Source organism: Geotrypetes seraphini, chromosome 6 (assembly GCF_902459505.1).
Source record: "Geotrypetes seraphini chromosome 6, aGeoSer1.1, whole genome shotgun sequence".
NCBI classification, from domain to species: Eukaryota; Metazoa; Chordata; class Amphibia; order Gymnophiona; family Dermophiidae; genus Geotrypetes; species Geotrypetes seraphini.
Genome location: NC_047089.1, coordinates 130944372 through 130963450, shown reverse-complemented (window position 1 = coordinate 130963450; position 19079 = coordinate 130944372). Strand labels below are relative to the sequence as shown.

Below are 19079 nucleotides of genomic sequence, written 5' to 3'. Positions count from 1 at the left end.
AAATTATATTGGAATTATGGGGTATGTTGCAACATGGTTTCAGGGTTTTTGTCCAGATCATACAAAGTTAGGATGCATTCAATGCTGTCAGGAAATTGGCAGCCAGCATATGGGGTCGCTCAAGGATCCCCATTATCACCTTCACTTTTTAATGTATTTTTACATCTTTTAGGTTTTGAATTAGAGAAGTTTAATTATTCTACATTTATATATGCAGAAGATATTACAAAATTACTACCTTTTTCAGACAATATAGATCAAATAAAGAATGCTACAAGTCATTGTATGAATTTATTAGATCAGTGGATGATTGAATTTCAGTTGAAATTAAATAAAGAAAAAACTAAATTATTAATAGTAAGTCCTCATACTATTCCTCATCAAGATAATTTTTTGCCAATCGATAATATCGATTATCCAGTAAATACAGTAATTAAGATTTTGGGTGTGCAGTTTGATAGTAATCTGTCATTGGAATCTCATGTCAATTTTTGATTTAAAAAATCTTTTGGGTTGTTCTGGAAGTTGAGGAGAGTTAGAAAGTATTTTGATCAATATCATTTCTGTCTCTTACCCCCTGTTTTATGAAGCTGCGCCGTTACCGCAGTGCAGCCACTAGCGCAGCTTCGTAAAACAGGCCCATAGTCCAAATCTCTGTTCTTGTCATCAATATATTTTATTGTAACATCATTTCCAGTGCAATAGGTGAGACATTCTAGAGAACTGGGCTGTGTCCCAATGGCCGCGTGCCATAGGCAGAAGGAATCCACTTCAGATTTTTTTCTGTGACTCTGCTCTACTTCATTGTGATCTTTGGCTCCACCTTTAGTGGAGTGTGCTTGTTCTGCTCTCTCTTTTTTATTGTTTTATTCAGTGTGTGCTTTTGGCCTCTTTTCAGGATTTCTTGTGCTTGGAGTGATTCTTCAGCTCTGCCTGCATGGAGAACACACAGACTTTGGTCTGCAGCTGTCAGGCCAATCCCAGTGGGATACCGGTCAACCAGCCTGCATCTGTTTCTAAGTTTCTTGGGGTTGTCCCCACTTTTTCTCCTTCTGTCAAACGAAAGTTCAAAAGCAAACTGTTAGGCATACCTAGGAGACTCAATGGTGTCTCGCAGGGTGCCAGCTACATTTCTTGCCGCTGCCTGTTTCTGAGCTCATCTGTCGGTCTGCGAGGGTGGAGGTGCAGTCAGGTGCAAAGTCTGACTAATAGCTAGAAGATCAGCATCGAGGAGGCATTCCCAATATGAGGCAATGATTCTCTGATTCCAGCTACTATAAGAGAGCTGAGGCAGGCTGCAGCACATTACCAGCACAGGTCACAGTGAGGAAAGGCAGGCAGCCTATGAGGTGGATCAGGGAGGAGGGGTCTGAATTTCTAAGTTTTGAAGGATTCTGCATGTCCCCCTGTGTTCTCCCACCTGAAAAATCCTAAAATCACCATTTTTTAAAAGTTTGCTGTGAAAAATAGTGCAATTTTGGTGCAAATTTCTTAGCAGCAGTCATCTTGGATTTCAGCGATCGTTTTTTCAAAGGCTCCCTGCTTCTCCAAAACTGCATTTTTTTGTCTCAAACTTTATTGGGATGGAGTCCTTGGGCTTTCCTAATGTGAATTCTTTCTAGAATTACACACTTTTTGTGCCTCAGAAGCATTCTTGTGCCGAGTGATGCAGCCAGGAGTGGTGGCAGCGCAAAGTTTGCCCTCTCCCCTGATTAAGCAGGTGACTAAATGCTCGGCTAGCCTGGTGAGGTGGCTCTCTCTGATTTCAGGGCTCAGCACAGCTGATAGTTCTGTGTGCAAGGCTGCGGACCCTCCATAGCCTAAGAAACACAAGATTAAGTCATCTAAGAGTGACTCTGCCCCCCCGGGAGCCAGAGGCCTTCTCAAACTTTATGAAATATTTGTGGAATGAATTTCACAGCAAGCGTTCTCTCCCTGTGTAGTCCCGCTCTGCCTTAGATATTTCTCTCAGCAGCATTGCTTCTATGGGCATGTGTTTCTCTCAGTCAGCAGCTGTTCCAATGCTGCCTGATCCTGATATGGGTGATCCTTATGATGATGACCAGCTTGCTGACCCCTTATTCTCCTGCGCAGGACGGTGGACCAGGGTCTGTATTCTGGTTCTTCAGAGCTCTCTGGAGCTTTAGAACCCGAGGATTATTCCACAGTTCTGCGCTTGTTTAAATCTGCAGCTTTGTCAGATTTTATTTCTGAGTCTTTGCAGAAGTTGAATTTGACCACTGAGCCGGCTCCATCCATTTCTTCCTCCTGGCTTTATGGTATGTGCTCGCAGTCTTCCACCTTTCCTTGGCACCCTGATATGAGCATTTTAATTTCAGAGCAATATGACTCTCCAGAAGGTGCTTTTAAGATAGTGAGGGCCATGTCTTGCTTGTATCCTCTGGCACAGGAGTGCCAGCAGCTTTTGGGTCAGCCTTGGGTGGATTCTTTAGTTGTGCAGGTGACTAAACACACCTCTCTTCCCAGTGAAGGTGGTGTGGTGCTTAAAGATATGCAGGACTGCCGTGTGGATGTAGTCCTCCAAAGAATTTTTGATGCAGCTTCTTTGGACATAAAGGCTGCTTCAGTGACATTCTATGGCATTTACAGTTATAGATGGATCATAAAGTAGCAGTCCAGGAGAGGCAAAAAAGAATTTTGACTTATCAAAATTTAACTTCAGTTTAAATTCTGACATTCAAGCCTTGATTGTATCAAAGATAGCCTTGATGATATGAGTTACTTTGCTCACCTATGTTTTGCATGGAATTATGATGGTAATATCATCGGCATAACGAAACAATTTTACTCCAAATTTACACAACCGTGGTCCAAAAGAAGAATGATAGACATTGAAATGCGTCAGAGATAGAAGTGAACCCTGAGGAACTACGCAAGGGTTTTTTCATGGTGCTGTTAACATTGTTGACTCTAACTTGATATATGTGGGATTCCAAGAATAGACCTTACTAATAATAATAATAACTTTATTCTTCTATATCGCCACAATCTTGCGACTTCTAGGCGGTTTACAATCAAGAGAGCTGGACATTCAGCGAAATACAATAAGCAGATATTCAGAGGAAATATAGAGAGCAGAGACCTTAAGAGGCAATAGTATAGAAATACAATTTGCTGAGCAAAAATATAAGATGTACATTTTAGTAGGTAATGTCCAACAGGACCTGTTGGGAATAAATAGCAATGTAAAATTACGATAAGATGAAGATAACAGATTATATATATAACAGTGCCGTAAATTCTGGTGGAATAGGGAGGGGGGAGGGAGAGGGGAGAGCGGGGTCAGTTGTTTAGGTATTTCTGGAAAAGGTATGTTTTTAGGCGTTTCCTAAATTCCCCGTAAGTAGTGGGCGAAAGCAGTTGGTCTAGGTCTTTGCCCCATAGGGCTGCTTGGTGAGAGAGAAGGTGTTCGTGGTGTTTTTCATTTTGCAGCCTCTAACTGGAGGGGAAATGAATTTTGAGTGTGTGTTTCTCTTGAGTTTGTTATTAGAAAATGAGAAAAGGTCCGTTATGTACTTGGGGGTAAGGCCGTATAGTACTTTGAAGCAGAGGCAGGCAAATTTAAACCTTACTCGGGCTTCCGTTGGTAGCCAGTGCAGCTGCCGATAGTAGAGTGAAACGTGGTTGAATTTCTTCAGCCCGAAGATAAGTCTGACTGCAGCATTTTGCATTATTTGGAGACATCTCATATTCTTTTGTGAGATTGCTAGATAGGCAATGTTGCAGTAGTCAAGTTGACTCAGTATGAGGGATTGCACTAGGATTCTGAATGTTGACGTATCGAAGTATGATTTAATGGTTCTGAGTTTCCAGAGAGTAAGGAAACATTTTCTGAATAGGGAATCCACTTGTTCCTTCATTGTTAGGCATTGGTCTAGAGTAACACCTAGTATCTTCATGGTGGGATGGATAGGGTAGTTTAGTTTATTGATGCATAATGGGGTTTTATTGTCAAGCGGGTGAGAGGCAACGAAGAATTTAGTTTTTTCTGGGTTGAGTTTGAGCTTGAAATCTGTCATCCATTGTTCCATCTCATTTATGGCATCGGATGCCTTGGGAATGGTTTCCGAAATAGAGTTGGCGAATGGGATGATGATCGTAAAGTCATCTGCGTAGCTGAATAGTTTTATTCCTAGTTGGGTTAGTTTCACACCTAATGAGGACATGTAGATATTGAAAAGCAGTGGGGAAAGCAGTGACCCTTGTGGCATTCCGGATGAGTTGCTCCAGGTGTCGGAGTGATCGTTGTTAAAGCGTACCTGGTAAGAACGGGATGTGAGGAAGCCACGAAACCAGTTCAGTACCTCAGCTCTGATACCGATGGCGTCTAAGCATTGCATCATTTTCTCATGGTCTACCATGAATGCCAATTCCATCTAGGCATTCCAAGAGTTTATTGTGGTCAACCAAATCAAAGGCGCTACTTAAGTCAAACTACAATATAAGTGTGTTGCTGCTATTACTGAATAGATTGTGGAGATAGTCCAGGATCGCAGCCATAACAATTTCAGTACTAAATTGAGAACGAAAGCCAGATTGCGAATCATGTAACAACATATATTGCTCAAGGAAATTTGATAAGTACAGTTGAACCAATCCTTCCATTATTTTATGTTCAAATCTGGTTTTTTTGTGAATGCAAAAGATAACAAGGTTCACAGTACATGAAAATCCACCACCCAGCTATCCCAACCCTAACCATCCTGGTCCCCAAATGCGCCTTTTAGAAAAGTATTCAGAAAACGACCAACAGGTCTCAAACGTTCTAAAGGCCCATACTCTTGTGGCCCTTGGGCAGCCGCCAAAAGCATCCCCCAGCAAGGGAAAAAATTTATTTATATATTTATATATATATATTTATATATTTATGCCTGCAGTGACTGATCCTGGGAGTAAGTGCAGTGCACATCATGAGAGCTAAGCAAGAGGATTCAAAAGGAGACTACGAACTCTAGGTGATAAGGAAGCCAAATAAGCTCCCCAAATGAGCAGGAAACTTTGCCGCCTATGAGAGTGACCTACCACCTCCCAGGAGGCCAAGTTATGCACCTAAGATCTCCAACTCTAAAAATAGGGAGGTTCAAAAACAGTCCAGGATTGCAGAATGCATTTGCGAGCAAGAAGACATACCTTACGACACCATTGAGGACCCCTCTTAGGGAGGCCACGGAAAGCCCCAGAACTAATTGCTCCACAGTACCTGTAATGTGACTGAAAAACAGTCCCTGTAAGTAATGGACAATGGACTTCCAAAAAGCTTGTACAGTCCAACCATCCCAAAAAGAATAAGCAAAAGTATTGGGATCCCGGCCACTTTTCAGAGGGTTGAGTCAATACCCCCAATTTTATGCAATTGGACCTGAGTATAATAGGCCCTATATACCACTCTCTAAACAGCGCTCCCGTTATCAACCTAGGGATCCCCCCCCCCCGCAAGGCCCGCAAAATGCCTCAATGGCTAAGGTCTTTATGTAGTTCATGACCCCAGCTTCCCATGTATCCGTGATATATCTTTGGGACTTACAAACACAGAAGTGGTCTTGCACAGCACCGACACCAAAGTAGAACAAACTGCCACCCCGTCATCCTTCCATTATTTTAATAAAAAATGGATTTGAGGCAATCGGCCTATAGTTATACACTATAGATATAGATTCTTTAGGGTTCTTAACAATAGGTGTAATAATAATAAAGTTATGCTGTAGCTAAATGCAGTGAGTACAACATTATTCTAAGAGCTTGTAACTTGAGACTTGAGATTTGAAGTAATTTATTTCACATTTACTAACTGTAGTCATATTTTTGCAGTTTTCAGATAATGACCCCCGAGGAAGCCAAGTAAATTTGGCGAAACGGGACCCGTCAGGCATAATAACATTAAAGTGAATTACTGCACTAGCGCACTTTACATCATAAAGATATGGAATGAATAACACATAGAACTATAGCAGAGGATTTGGGCCAATGAATGAGAACCTGACCTGCAATAGCTATATCAATGAATATTCATTGTAAGCACAGGAGATCTGAGGTAATTTCCTCGTAAGAAGAAATTATACACAACTCTTGAGTTGTATTGAAACCTGTTGAACTGTAATAATAATAAAGCCTTCAGTGTGCGGAAAGGATCCTATTTACAGAAGATGAGAGCCAATTATATTAGTCGAGTTTTAGACTTTGAGGGGCTGTTGATCCTCCTCCTCAACTCCTTTTGGCTGGGGTGATTATTTTGCTGATGCTTTATATGATCTTTTATGCAAGCTCTGGCTAAAGTGTCGGTGTACTCCATTTCTGCTCGCAGGATGCTCTGGATAAGACAATGCGCTGGTGATTTCACTTCCAAGGCTACTTAGAACATAAGAATTGCTGCTGCTGGGTCAGACCAGTGATCCATTGTGCCCAACAGTCTGCTCACATGGCAGCCCCCAGGTCAAAGACTAGTGCCCTACCGAGACCAGCCTCACCTGCTTACATTCCAGTTCAGCAGAAACTTGTCTAGCCTTGTCATTAATACCTGGAGGATGATTCCCCCTATAACAGACTCTGGAAGAGCATTCCAGTTCTCCGCCACTCTCCAGGTGAAGAAGAACTTCCTTGCATTTGTACGAAATCTATCCCCTTTTAACTTTAGAGAGTGCCCTCTCATTCTCCCCACGTTGGAGAGGGTGAACAACCTGTCCTTATCTACTAAGTCTATTCCCTTCATTATCTTGAATATCTCGTTCATGTCCCCACTCAGTCTCCTCTTTTCAAGGGAGAAGAAGCCCAGTTTCTTTAATCTCTCATTATACGGCAACTCTTCCAGCCTCTTAACCATTTTAGTCGCTCTTCTCTGGACCCTTTCGAATAGTACTTTGTCTTTCTTCATGTACAGCGACCAGTGCTGGACGCAATATTCCAGGTGAGGGTTATCATGGCCCGGTACAGTGGCATGATAACCTTCTCCGATCTGTTCGTGATCCCTTTATTAATCATTCTTAGCATTCTGTTCGCCCTTTTCACTGCCGCTGCGCATTGCACAGATGGCTTCATTGATTTTTCGACTAGTACTCCCAAGTCTCTTTCCTGGGGGGGTCTCTCTAAGTACCGCCTTGGACATCTTGTATTCGTGTGTGAGATTTTTGTTACTGACATGCATCACCTTACAGTTATCCACGCTTCCCATTTCTTGAGCATGGTTATGTCGCATTGCAGATCTTTGCAATCCCCCTGCGTCTTCACTACTCTGAATAACTTTGTATTGTCTGCAAATTTAATCACCTCACTCGTACCAGTTTCCAGATCGTATATGAATATGTTGAAGAGCATGGGTCCAAACACCAAGCCCTGTGGCACCCCGCTGGTGATGTTCTTCCAGTCCGAGTATTGTCCATTACCCCCACTCTGTTTCCTATCCGCTAGCCAATTTTTAATCTACGTGAGTATTTCACCTGCCCTAAGACCCTTTCCGATAGCCAACCCAGGCCCTCTAGAAGTGCTGGACACTCTAATTTTCATGGCTCTAGGCATTCTCTCCCATATGTGAGTAACACGTCTCTGATTTTCCCAGAGTTCTCGGCAGCGGTTCTCTGGCTACAGGTGATCCCAGCCCTCAGCCTTTGATTCCGTTCCCTTCGCCAAAAAGGCGCAATGATGCCTCTACTATCAGGGGCAGGCTCTCAGCTTTCCTGTCAGCCTGGGTTTGCATTTTGTCCAACCAATGGGTCTTGGACATTATTCGGTCGGACTACAAGTTAGAATTTTCCTGGCTTCTGACGGATTGGTTTGTGGACTCTCCTGCAGGATAGCCGGACAAGGCGCACAGGATGCAAGCCACTGTACCATCTTTGTTGGATATTCAAGCTATAGAGTCAGTGCTGCCCGATCTCTCAAGCTCAAGCAGATACTCCATATACTTTACCAAAGTAAGGCTCCGATGATTAGAGGCCTATTCTGAATCTTCAGCATGTAAATGTAGTTCTCAGGGTTCCACATTTACGTATAGAAGACCGTGCGCTCTGTGATTGCAGCCGTGGCCCCAGGAGAGTTCCACGCCTCTCTGAATTTTTTGGAAGCTTAATTGCACATTCCAATGTTTCTGATTCACCACAAATACTTAGTTTCATGTTTTGGAATATCATTACCAGTTCTCGGCTCTGCCCTTTGGGCTGGCAACAGCTCCCTGAACCTTCACCAAGGTGATGGTGGTCGTGGCAGCTTATTTCCAGAACTTGAGTCTGCAAGTATACCCTTACTTGGATTACTGGCTCCTCAGAACTCCCTTGTTGGCAGAAGTTCAATGCACTGTGGATCAGGTGATCCAAGTTCTGGAGGACCTGGGTTGGATTGTGAACTACAGAAAGAGCAGTCTGACACCTATGCAGTCTCTGGGATATCTGGATGTTCTGTTCGACATGGCAGCGGAACGTGTCTATCTTCCAGAGGCACACAGACAGAAGCTGTGTTCTCAAATTTCTTCTCTTCTGGAGAAACCAGCTCCATCAGTGTGGGACTATCTGCAGGTCCTAGGGTCCTTGGCAGCCATGTTGGATGTAGTCCCTTGGGCAAGGGCACACATGCGTCCTCTCCAGTGTGCCTTGTTCTCTTGCTGGGCTCCGCACAAAGATATGTTACTGACCTGTCTTCCTGGACTCTGAAGGCTCAGGGAAGCATGGCTTGGTGGCTTAACATAGTAGATGACGGCAGATAAAGACCCGAATGGTCCATCCAGTCTGCCCAACCTGATTCAATTTAAATTTAATTTTTTTTTCTTAGCTATTTCTGGGCAAGAATCCAAAGCTTTACCCGGTACTGTGCTTGGATTCCAACTGCCGGAATCTCTGTTAAGACTTACTCCAGCCCATCTACACCCTCCCAGCCATTGAAGCCCTCCCCAGCCCATCCTCCACCAAACGGCCATATACAGACACAGACCGTGCAAGTCTGCCCAGTACTGGCCTTAGTTCAATATTTAATATTATTTTCTGATTCTAAATCCTCTGTGTTCATCCCACGCTTCTTTGAACTCAGTCACAGTTTTACTCTCCACCATCTCTCTCAGGAGCGCATTCCAAGCATCCACTACCCTCTCCGTAAAGTAGAATTTCCTAACATTGCCCCTGAATCTACCAGCCCTCAACCTCAAATTATGTCCTCTGGTTTTACCATTTTCCTTTCTCTGGAAAAGATTTTGTTCTACGTTAATACCCTTCAAGTATTTGAACTTCTGAATCATATCTCCCCTGTCTCTCCTTTCCTCTAGGGTATACATATTCAGGGCTTCCAGTCTCTCCTCATACATCTTCTGGCGCAAGCCTCCTATCATTTTCGTCGCCCTCCTCTGGACCGCCTCAAGTCTTCTTATGTCCTTCGCCAGATATGGTCTCCAAAACTGAACACAATACTCCAAGTGGGGCCTTACCAATGACCTGTACAGGGGCATCAACACCTTCTACTGACTACGCCTCTCTTTATACAGCCCAGCATCCTTCTGGCAGCAGCCACTGCCTTTTCACACTGTTTTTTCGCTTCTCCCTCAGATGCTCTGCAGGGGCGTGCTGCTGCGGATTGCCTCCTGGGTCATGGTGACGACAGATGCAGTTTTCGGGGCTGTGGAGCCCACTCCAATTGTCGTCCCATTCAGGGGTGTTGGACTCTCTCCCAGAGGATATGGTCGATCATCCGGCTGGAGCTGAGGGCCATTTAGCTGGCTCTGGTTCAATTCCAGAAGATTCTGGAGGGTCAAGCGGTCAGTGTCTTCCAAGTTTATTTGTTTTTTGATATACCATTTGATCAACAAGTACATAAATGGTTTACAATGGAAGTCTAAAATAAAAGAAACAATGCAAAGGCAGTAGCCGATGTCATTTGCCAGGGAGAAACCAAGAGCACCTCTCCAGCTCAAGAGTCCCGCCTTCTCTTTCTGTGGGCGGAACGTCACCTCCAAGTGTTTTAGCAGCACATGTGGTGGAAGTCAGCAATGCTCAAGCAGACTTCCTCAGCAGTCGGAGTTTGGATCCGTGCGAATGAGAGCTGTCCTTAGGGGCGTACCGAGCCATTGTGCGATGCTGGGGTCAGCCCTACTTTGACCTCATGGGCATGGCACAGAACAAGAAGGTGACTCGATTCTTCAGTCACAGATCCAAGCCCGGCAGTACGTTTTTCCTCCCTGGCCCATGATAGGTTGGGTTGTCTGCCAGACTGCGACTCATCCGGGAAGGGTCATTCTAGTGGCTCCATACTGGCCTTGCAGACTGTGGTATACAGATCTGATGTGTCTTCGCATAGCTTGCAGCCTTCGGTTGCAGGCTGTTCTGGACCTTCTCTCTCAGGGTCCAGTCTGTCTGGAGGATCCTGGTCGCTTTGCTCTTACCACAACATAAAGGAAAACCCAACATATAAAGATACAGAACACAAAAAAAAGTGGGGAAGGAACACTGCACATCAGCCTTAGGGTCAATCAATTTATTAAATACAAATGAAGAATCAAACCATATACATAAAATAATATGTTATGATTGTTCATTTGTATTTAATAAATTGATTGACCCTAAGGCTGATATGCAGTGTCCCCTTCCCCACTTTTTTTGCTCTTTGCTCTTATGGCATGGCTATTGAGCGCAAAGCGTTAGCGCGCACAGGATATTCTGATGTAGTCATTTCTACTCTTCTTAAATCTAGAAAGTTGTATACTATGTCTGCCTATGCTAAGGCTTGGAAGACTCTCCAACATTGGTGTGACCAAGAAAGTGTGGAGCCGTATTCTCCTATTTCCATGGTGCTTGCCTTTCTTCAGGCTGGCCTTGATAAAGGGCTCATTGTGGTTTTGGGCTCTCTTGTTTCAGAACCTAAGACCGTAGTCCTTCCCTGGCGTCTCACCCTGATGGGACCAGATTTCATTAAACTTCCCATCAATCTGCCATTCCCTTTGTGGGGCCTTAACTTGGTTTTGTCTGACCTCACCAAGGCTCCATTTGAGCCTGGTCTCACCAAGGCTCTGTCTGAGCCTCTAAAAGATGCTTCTCTCTTGGACCTGATGCCGAAGGCAGTTTTTCTGGTCACCATTACCTCAGCTAGATGTGTTTAAGAACTCCAAGCTCTATCTTGTAGAGGACTATTCTTGAGGATCTCAGAGACAGAAATCTCTCTCCACATGGTTCCTTCATTTCTACTGAAGGTGGTGTTGGCCTTCCATGTTAATTATGTTAATTAGGAAGTGTGTTTGCCTGTTTTCAAGCCTATGGGTTCTAAGATGCAGAACCGCATGTTGTGAAAATTAGATGTCTGCAGAGTTCTTTTTACATTATCTGGAGGTCACTAATGAGTTTAGTCTCTCTGACCATCTTTTTGTGCTGCCTCATTCGTTTAAGCGGGGCGCTGTTGCTTCCAAGGCTACTATTTCATGGATACGTGGATTCCTTCTACATATGGCACACGGCCTTTGGAACACAACCTGCTTATCTAGAATGTCTCACCTGTCTACTGGAAAAGAACTTACCAGGGTAAGGACATAATCTCTTTTTATTTGGATTGTCCAAAATCTATTTTACGTAAATTTTAAACCTTACAAAATACTGTAATTTGGTTAATCTTTGGATTGAAAAAAGGCAAAAGAATTACATCATATTTGATAAAGCTTCATTGGCTTCCTGTGGAAATCAGAATACGATTTAAATTTTTATGCATGTTGTTTGATATATCAAGGTGAAGCACAGTTATATATGTCTCTCTTGCCATGCTATTATGTAGCTGGATTACTTGGCTTAAGACAGAATTCTCCATTTCGATTTCCAGAGGTTAGAGGAATAAAGTATGCCAGATTATTTTCCTCCACTGATGCTTATCAAGCTGTAAAACTTTGGAAAAATTTACCAGTCCAATTAACTTCTGATAATAATTATAAAAGTTTTTAAAAGACTTTGAAAGCTTACTTATTTAATGAACATGTGTTAAAGTAGTAGCAAATTTATCTCCCCTTTTACAAAGCCATGTTAGCAGCATGCTAGCCCCAAAGCCCATAGGGATTTAAAGGGCTTTGGGGCTTTTGCCACATGGCTTTGTAAAAGATGGTGTTAATGTTGATTTTAAGATTGTAATTCTGGACATTATCTCCACTTCTTATTAATGTTAAAACGCAATGAACTTTGTTGAGGTATTTGCGGTATATAAATAAATATTGCATTGTATTATCAATGCAATTAAACCAGGGCTCAAACAGTACAGGGGGCCCCACTAAGATTGCCAGGCTCAAATTAACAGGGCTCAAGCCCTCTGTCTCATGTAAGTCATCATTGAAGACTGAAAAGGAGTGACCCCTCCCTTTGCTGTGGGAACTCATGGCTGACAGTGGAAGGAGTGGTCTATATTGGGGTCCAAAATATTTTTGTTCTGCTACTTTGTTAATACAGTATGTTAAAATGTACTTCTGTCTAAATGTTGTTCCTTTAGAAGATGTGACTAAAAGTGCAGTACATATAATGAACAAATGTTCTATTCATTTACACTTTTATAAATATGCTGTCTTGCTTCCAAGTGGTCAGACACCTGCAGAATCTGATTTCCAGTTGTTGGAGGTTGCCCGTCGCCTGGAGATGTATGGAATCCGACTGCACCCAGCAAAGGACAGGGAAGGGACCAAGATCAACCTAGCTGTTGCCAACACGGGCATTCTGGTGTTTCAGGTGGGAACTGTCTTAGTCCACTGCAAGCACTTCAGTGATCTCTCGTTACTCAACAAATAATCAATATGCATGATATGGGGTAATTTAAAAATCATTTTCTGTGTTTAAGGCATGTTTTACATTTGTAAAATGGCCATTAAAAAATTGCAAGAGTATATATACACAACATGCCACATATAATGCATGCCACACATAATGCAAGTGTATATATAGACATACATGCCACACATAATGCATGCCACACATAGATATTCCCAGAGGTGGCATTTAGGAAGAGCAGGGACAGAATGGCTAGGTATGGGCGTTCCCAAAGAGAGTTCATGCACATGGTTGCACCTGCCTTGGCTCTAGGCTACCATTCTAATAATGGTTTCTAGTGCAATAGGTGTGTTATTCTGGACAGCAGGGTATTCTTCCCATGCTTACGAGCTGTGCAGAAAGGAATCCATTCCAGGTTTTCAACTCCTCCTCCTTCTTCTCCAGAAGGCTCTGCTGTCCCCTTCAAGTTTTCCTTTTGCACATGAAGGTATCTTTCTGATCTACTCGATATATTTCTTTATTTTTGGGGGGTATTTTTTGCAGTTTTTGCAGCTTAGTGCACCAGAGCTCCCCAGTGCAGGGGAAAGCTCTGCCTGAATAGTGAAGAAGCAGACTTGGGTCTGCAGCTGGCAGGTTAATTCTTTGGGGACCTGTTTGTCCAATCTGCAGAAAACTTTGTAGAGCTCGAGGTCCGTATCCCTGGTAGCTTAACTCACCTACTGAATAGCAGGGGCTTGAGCCCAGGCTGTTAGGCATCTGCAGGGGACTCAGCGGAGCTCCTCATCCTATGGGCAAAATGGGGGGTGGGGGGGGGTTGAAAAACCTTTCTGCCACATCCTCTAGGGTCCCCCCACTTCTAAAATCCTTGTTTTCTGAGATTTTTTTTAAAACTTTTAGTTAAGTTGTTTGAGCTTTTTTTTTGGTACCAAAATGCCATGGCAGCCATCTTGGCGTCCTGATATATTTATTTATTTTTAAATTCTCCAGATCCATCAGATCACCTCGTTTTGCCTCAAACCTGACCGGGATGGAGTCCTCAGGCTCTTTCACCCCTAATTCATACCAGTTTTTTGCAGGATGGGCACCAGAAGAATGCTCTTGGCCACATGCCTTGCAGCATGTGAAGGGAAGGTGGGAACATTTGGATTAGCCTCTCCTTTTGTCTCTAGTGCTGAGGAATCTCTGGGGAACCTGTCTACCGAGAGACAATCCCTCCTGGAGTCCCAGAACAGTGGCATAAGAGCATGGAAGCCGTGGAACGCAAAAGACATAAGGTGATGCCTAGTAAAGCCTTTTCTCCTGAATTTGTTAAGTTGATGTGGAGAGCTTATTTGGATAGCCGGGATCCTCATATAAAGTCTGGCAGTGAGTCAGGGGTCATGCAAGGGGGCTTGGTTTCCCAGGGCACATCAGGATCATTGGCAGCAGCTGACCAGGATCCTGTGGACCTTACTGACAAAGACTTGGAAGGCAAGGGATCAATCTTCATGCCCTTGCTGTCACAGAGCGAGTCTTCCCTGCTGGGAGATACAGAGTCGCAAACAGGAGCATGTATGCAAGAAGCAGTGGTAGCCGTCGACCAAGGGGATGATCCCATAGTACACCAGCTGTTCAAGGCTTCAGCACTAGTAGACTCCTTGCAGTTACCGACTCCTTGCTGGAGTTACAGTTAGACTTCCAGCAGGCCCTTTCCACTCAGTGTTCTATCCTGAGTGGAGTGAGAGTGCAGCCCTTGTCTTTTCCCTGGCATCCTAATACGAGTGTTATAGTTACAGAGTACTGGGATGCTCCTGAGGGCTCTTTAAAAATAGCCAAAACAATATCTAGGCTTTATCCTATGACACATTAGTGTCAACAAATGTTCACTCAGTCTAAGGTGGATTCCTTGGTTGCTCAGTTAACCAAGCACATATCTCTGTCAAGTGAGGGAAGCATAGTATAAAAGGATACGTAGGATTGCAGAGTGGATGTGGTCCTAAAAAGTCAGTTTGAAGCTTTGGCCTTAGGGATCAAAGCAGCTGCAGCAGCTTCCTTTGTGGCACGCGCTTGTCATACCAAGATGTGTGGGCTCACCCTGGCAGAGGACAAGCCTTTGCCCCAGCTTATGCTAGCAGGGATGGATTATGTAGCTGATGTTCTATATGACATCATCTGTCATGAGCAAAATCTCAGTTTATTCCATTTCAGCCCACAAAATGCTCTGGATCAGGCAATGTATGGGAGATTACATCTCCAAGGCTACCAGCAGACTTCTTTTCAAAGGACAGATGTTGTTTAGAAAGGGTCTGGATGATCTGTTGGCCAGCATGGCAGATTGCCAGTCAAAATCTCTGCGGGACAGCAGACCGTGAAACTCTAGCGCAGGGGTGTCCAACCTGTGGCCCGAGGGCCACATGCAGCCCTGTGAAGTATTTTGTGCGGCCCCAGTCGAGGGCAATGCAGTGTTTTCCTCTGCTGCTCCCCCCCCCCCTCCGCTCCCAGTGTTTACCGTCTTGCTGGCTCCCTCCTCTGTCTTGCTGCAGCATTTGCGCAGCCCCAGAAACATTTTTTTGGGCCAATGCAGCCCAGGGAAGCCAAAAGGTTGGACACCCCTGCTCTAGAGTTTCTGGGAGGTCTAATTTCTAATTTTCATAATTCCAGGTTTTAGAAAGGGTCTGGATAATTTGTTGTCCATCATGGCAGATCGCCAGCCAAAATCTCTGCTAGACAGCAGACCGTAAACCTCTAGAGGTTCTGGGAGGTCTAATTTTCATAATTCCAGGTGCTTTCTACAGTACTCAGGAGGAGCCTCCTATCAGGAAACAATACAGAGATTCACAGGACCTAGGCAAAGCCGAGCTTCTGGTCCTTGTCCCTTTTCAACCTCCAAGAAGGCGCAATGATGCCGGGACCAAAGTCTTCCCCCTGAAGATAGAAGGAAGGCTCTCGGTGTATGCGGAGGTCTGGGAGCAGATCTCTTCAGACCACTAGGTACTGGAGATCATTCAGGGAGGGTACACGCTTGAATTCGCCTATCCCCTCCCTGTGGACTTTCCAGTGGGGTGCCAAGAAAAGTAATGCAGAGTCTTAGCAACAGTACAGAGATTTGTACAAATTCAGGCCATAGAGCCAGTGCCACCAGAAGAATCAGACATGGACAAATACTCCATATAATTCATAGTGCCCAAGAAAGGCTCAGGACTGGTGACCCATTCTAGATCTTACACATGTCAACGGGGCCCTTAAGGTTCCATGCTTTTGCAGGTAATCATGCAGTTAATCATTGCAGTGATGTTCCCAGGTAATTTCTAGCTTCCCTAGATTTGAGTCTAGCTACATGTTCCCATATTTCTGGAACACAGGAGATTCCATTCAATGAAGAGACATTATCAGTTTTCGGCATTTCAGTATGGGTTGGCAACACCCCACATTGGTAATACCCCACACATTCACCAAGGTGATGGCAGTGGTAGCAGCGCAGAATTGCAAGTGCTTCCATATCTGGATGACTGGCTGATCAGAGCTCCATCGTTATTTGAAGTGCAACAAGCAATGGCCCAGGTCTTGCAGAGCCTGGGCTGGATAGTGAATTTTTGAAAGAGCCACTGGTTCTGTGCCAATCCCTGGAATACCAGGGAGTACTATTCAACACAGCAGAAGGCCAAGTCTATCTTCCACAAGCACGCAGACAGAAGCTCTGTACTCAGATAATGGACATAATGACCAAGCCAACTCTGTCTGCATGACACTATCTCCAAGTACTAGGCTCCATGGCAGTCACTATAGATGTGGTCCCTTGAGCAAAGGCTCACATGCTTCCTCTCCAGAATGCACTACTGTCTTGGTGGTCCCCACAAACTGACTCCCTTCAAATGACTGTCCTGTGGACTCCAGAATCCCGCTGCAGTATGAGTTGTTGGCTCTGTCCACAGTTGATATTACAGGGCATGCCCCTATGAATAACTTTATGGATGATTCTCGCAATAGATGCCAACCTGTTCAGCTAGGGAGACTATTGAAACAGGATGATGGTCGACCTCTCAGAGAAAATGGTCCATCAACAGACTGGAGCTTTGGGCCATTCGATTGCTATTACAAAAGCAGGAGAAGAGTCTGGAAGGACATGTAGTACGAGTCTTCTCAGACAATGCTACAACTGTGGCATATGTCACACATATGTCAATCACCAAGAAGGCAGTCAAACAAAAAAAAAGCAAGGTGTTCTTCTGTTTGTCTGCCTAATCACCAATAAGGCACCAAGAGTATTCAGCTGAGCCTGGAAGCCCACTTATTGTTCTGGTGGGTAGAGCTTATATCTACAGGTGATCTATGTGGCACATGTAGTGGGAGTGGACAATGTATAGGCCGATTACCTCTGGATTACCCCGACAATGTCTAGGCCGATTACCCCGACAAAAGAAAAGATGTGATAGTAGTAAAGGCTGCAACATAAGCAATATCAGCAACTCATTTCTTAGTATTGCAACGGAAAGTGAAACGACACAAAAATCCATACGAAAAAGGAGATTATCGCTGAAAAATAGCTGGAAAGCGATGACCACAAATGCTCGCAGTCTAAGCAACAAAGTTCATGATCTGCAAGCCCTGATATTAGAGGCAGATCTAGATATTGTTGCTATCACAGAGACATGGTTCAGTGAATCACATGGATGGGATGCAAACATACCGGGATATAATCTTTTTAGGAAGGACAGAGATGGTCATAAAGGTGGAGGAGTAGCTCTCTATGTAAAGATCAATATCCAAGCGACCGAAATGCAAGGGACCTGGGGAGAGGAAGAAGCGATATGGATTGCTCTGAAAAGAGAAGATGGAACTTCTATCTACGTGGGTGTAGTCTACAGACTTCCGACTCAATCGCAGCAAATTGATAAGGATCTGATTGTGGATATCCAAAAGTTTGGAAGGAAAGAGGAGGTTCTGCTGTTGGGAGATTTCAACCTGCCGGATGCGGACTGGAATGTTCCGTCTGCGGAATCGGAAAGAAGTAGGGAGATTGTGGATGCCTTTCAAGAGGCTCTGCTCAGACAAATGGTGACGGAACCTACAAGGGAAAAAGCGATATTGGATCTGGTCCTCACAAATGGAGAGAGTATCTCTAATGTTCGAGTGGGTGCTCACCTGGGTAGTAGCGATCATCAAACGGTTTGGTTTGATATAACGGCTAAAGTGGAGAGCGGCCGCACGATACTTAAAGTCCTAGATTTCAAACGTACGGACTTTAATGCAATGGGAAAGTACCTGAAGAAAGAGCTGTTAGGATGGGAGGACATAAGAGAAGTGGAAAGACAGTGGTCTAAGCTGAAAGGAGCGATAAAAATGGCTACGGACCTTTATGTGAAGAAAATCAATAAAAACAAGAGAAAAAGGAAGCCGATATGGTTCTCCAACCTAGTGGCTGAGAAAATAAAGGCGAAAGAGTTGGCGTTCATGAAATATAAAAAAACCCAAGAAGAGGAGAGCAGAAAGGACTACAGGGTGAAACTGAAAGAAGCCAAGAGAGAGATACATTTGGCGAAGGCACAGGCGGAAGAACAAATGGCTAAAAATGTAAAAAAGGGAGATAAAAATTTTTTCAGATATATTAGTGAAAGGAGGAAGATAAAAAATGGAATTGCTAGGCTAAAAGATGCTGGGAACAAATATGTGGAGAGTGATGAGGAGAAAGCAAATGTGCTAAACAAATACTTCTGTTCTGTGTTCACAGAAGAAAATCCTGGAGAATGACCGAGATTGTCTGGCAAAGTTACACGAGAAAATGGAGTAGATTCTGCGCCGTTCACGGAGGAGGGTGTTTATGAGCAACTTGAAAAACTGAAGGTGGACAAAGCGATGGGACCAGACGGGATCCATCCCAGGATACTAAGGGAGCTCAGAGAGGTTCTGGCGAGTCCTATTAAAGACTTGTTCAACAAATCTCTGGAGACGGGAGTGATTCCTGGGGATTGGAGGAGAGCGGATGTGGTCCTATTCATAAAAGTGGTCACAGGGATGAAGCAGGAAACTATAGGCCGGTGAGCCTCACTTCAGTTGTTGGAAAAATAATGGAAGTGTTGCTGAAAGAAAGGATAGTGTATTTCCTTGAATCTAATGGGTTACAGGATCCGAGGCAACATGGCTTTACAAAAGTGCCAAATGAACCTGATTGAATTTTTTGATTGGGTGACCAGAGAGCTGGATCGAGGACATATGCTAGATGTAATTTACTTGGATTTCAGCAAAGCCTTTGATACAGTTCCTCATAGGAGGCTGTTGAACAAACTTGAAGGGCTGAAGTTAGGACCCAAAGTGGGTGAACTGGGTCAGAAACTGGCTGTCGGACAGACGCCAGAGGGTGGTGGTTAATGGAAGTCGCTCGAA

General features: G+C 44.2%; 1 protein-coding gene across 3 annotated transcripts in view; it reads left to right on the top strand.

The window, feature by feature from the left end:
• Window positions 1-19079, top strand: part of FARP1 (FERM, ARH/RhoGEF and pleckstrin domain protein 1) — a 541848-nt gene that overhangs the window by 254406 nt on the left and 268363 nt on the right. For all 3 annotated transcript variants that reach the window (XM_033949732.1, XM_033949731.1, XM_033949733.1), the window contains one exon: window positions 12533-12680. In XM_033949732.1, coding sequence (XP_033805623.1) covers window positions 12533-12680 — 148 coding nt within the window. The remainder of the gene's footprint in view (window positions 1-12532; window positions 12681-19079) is intronic.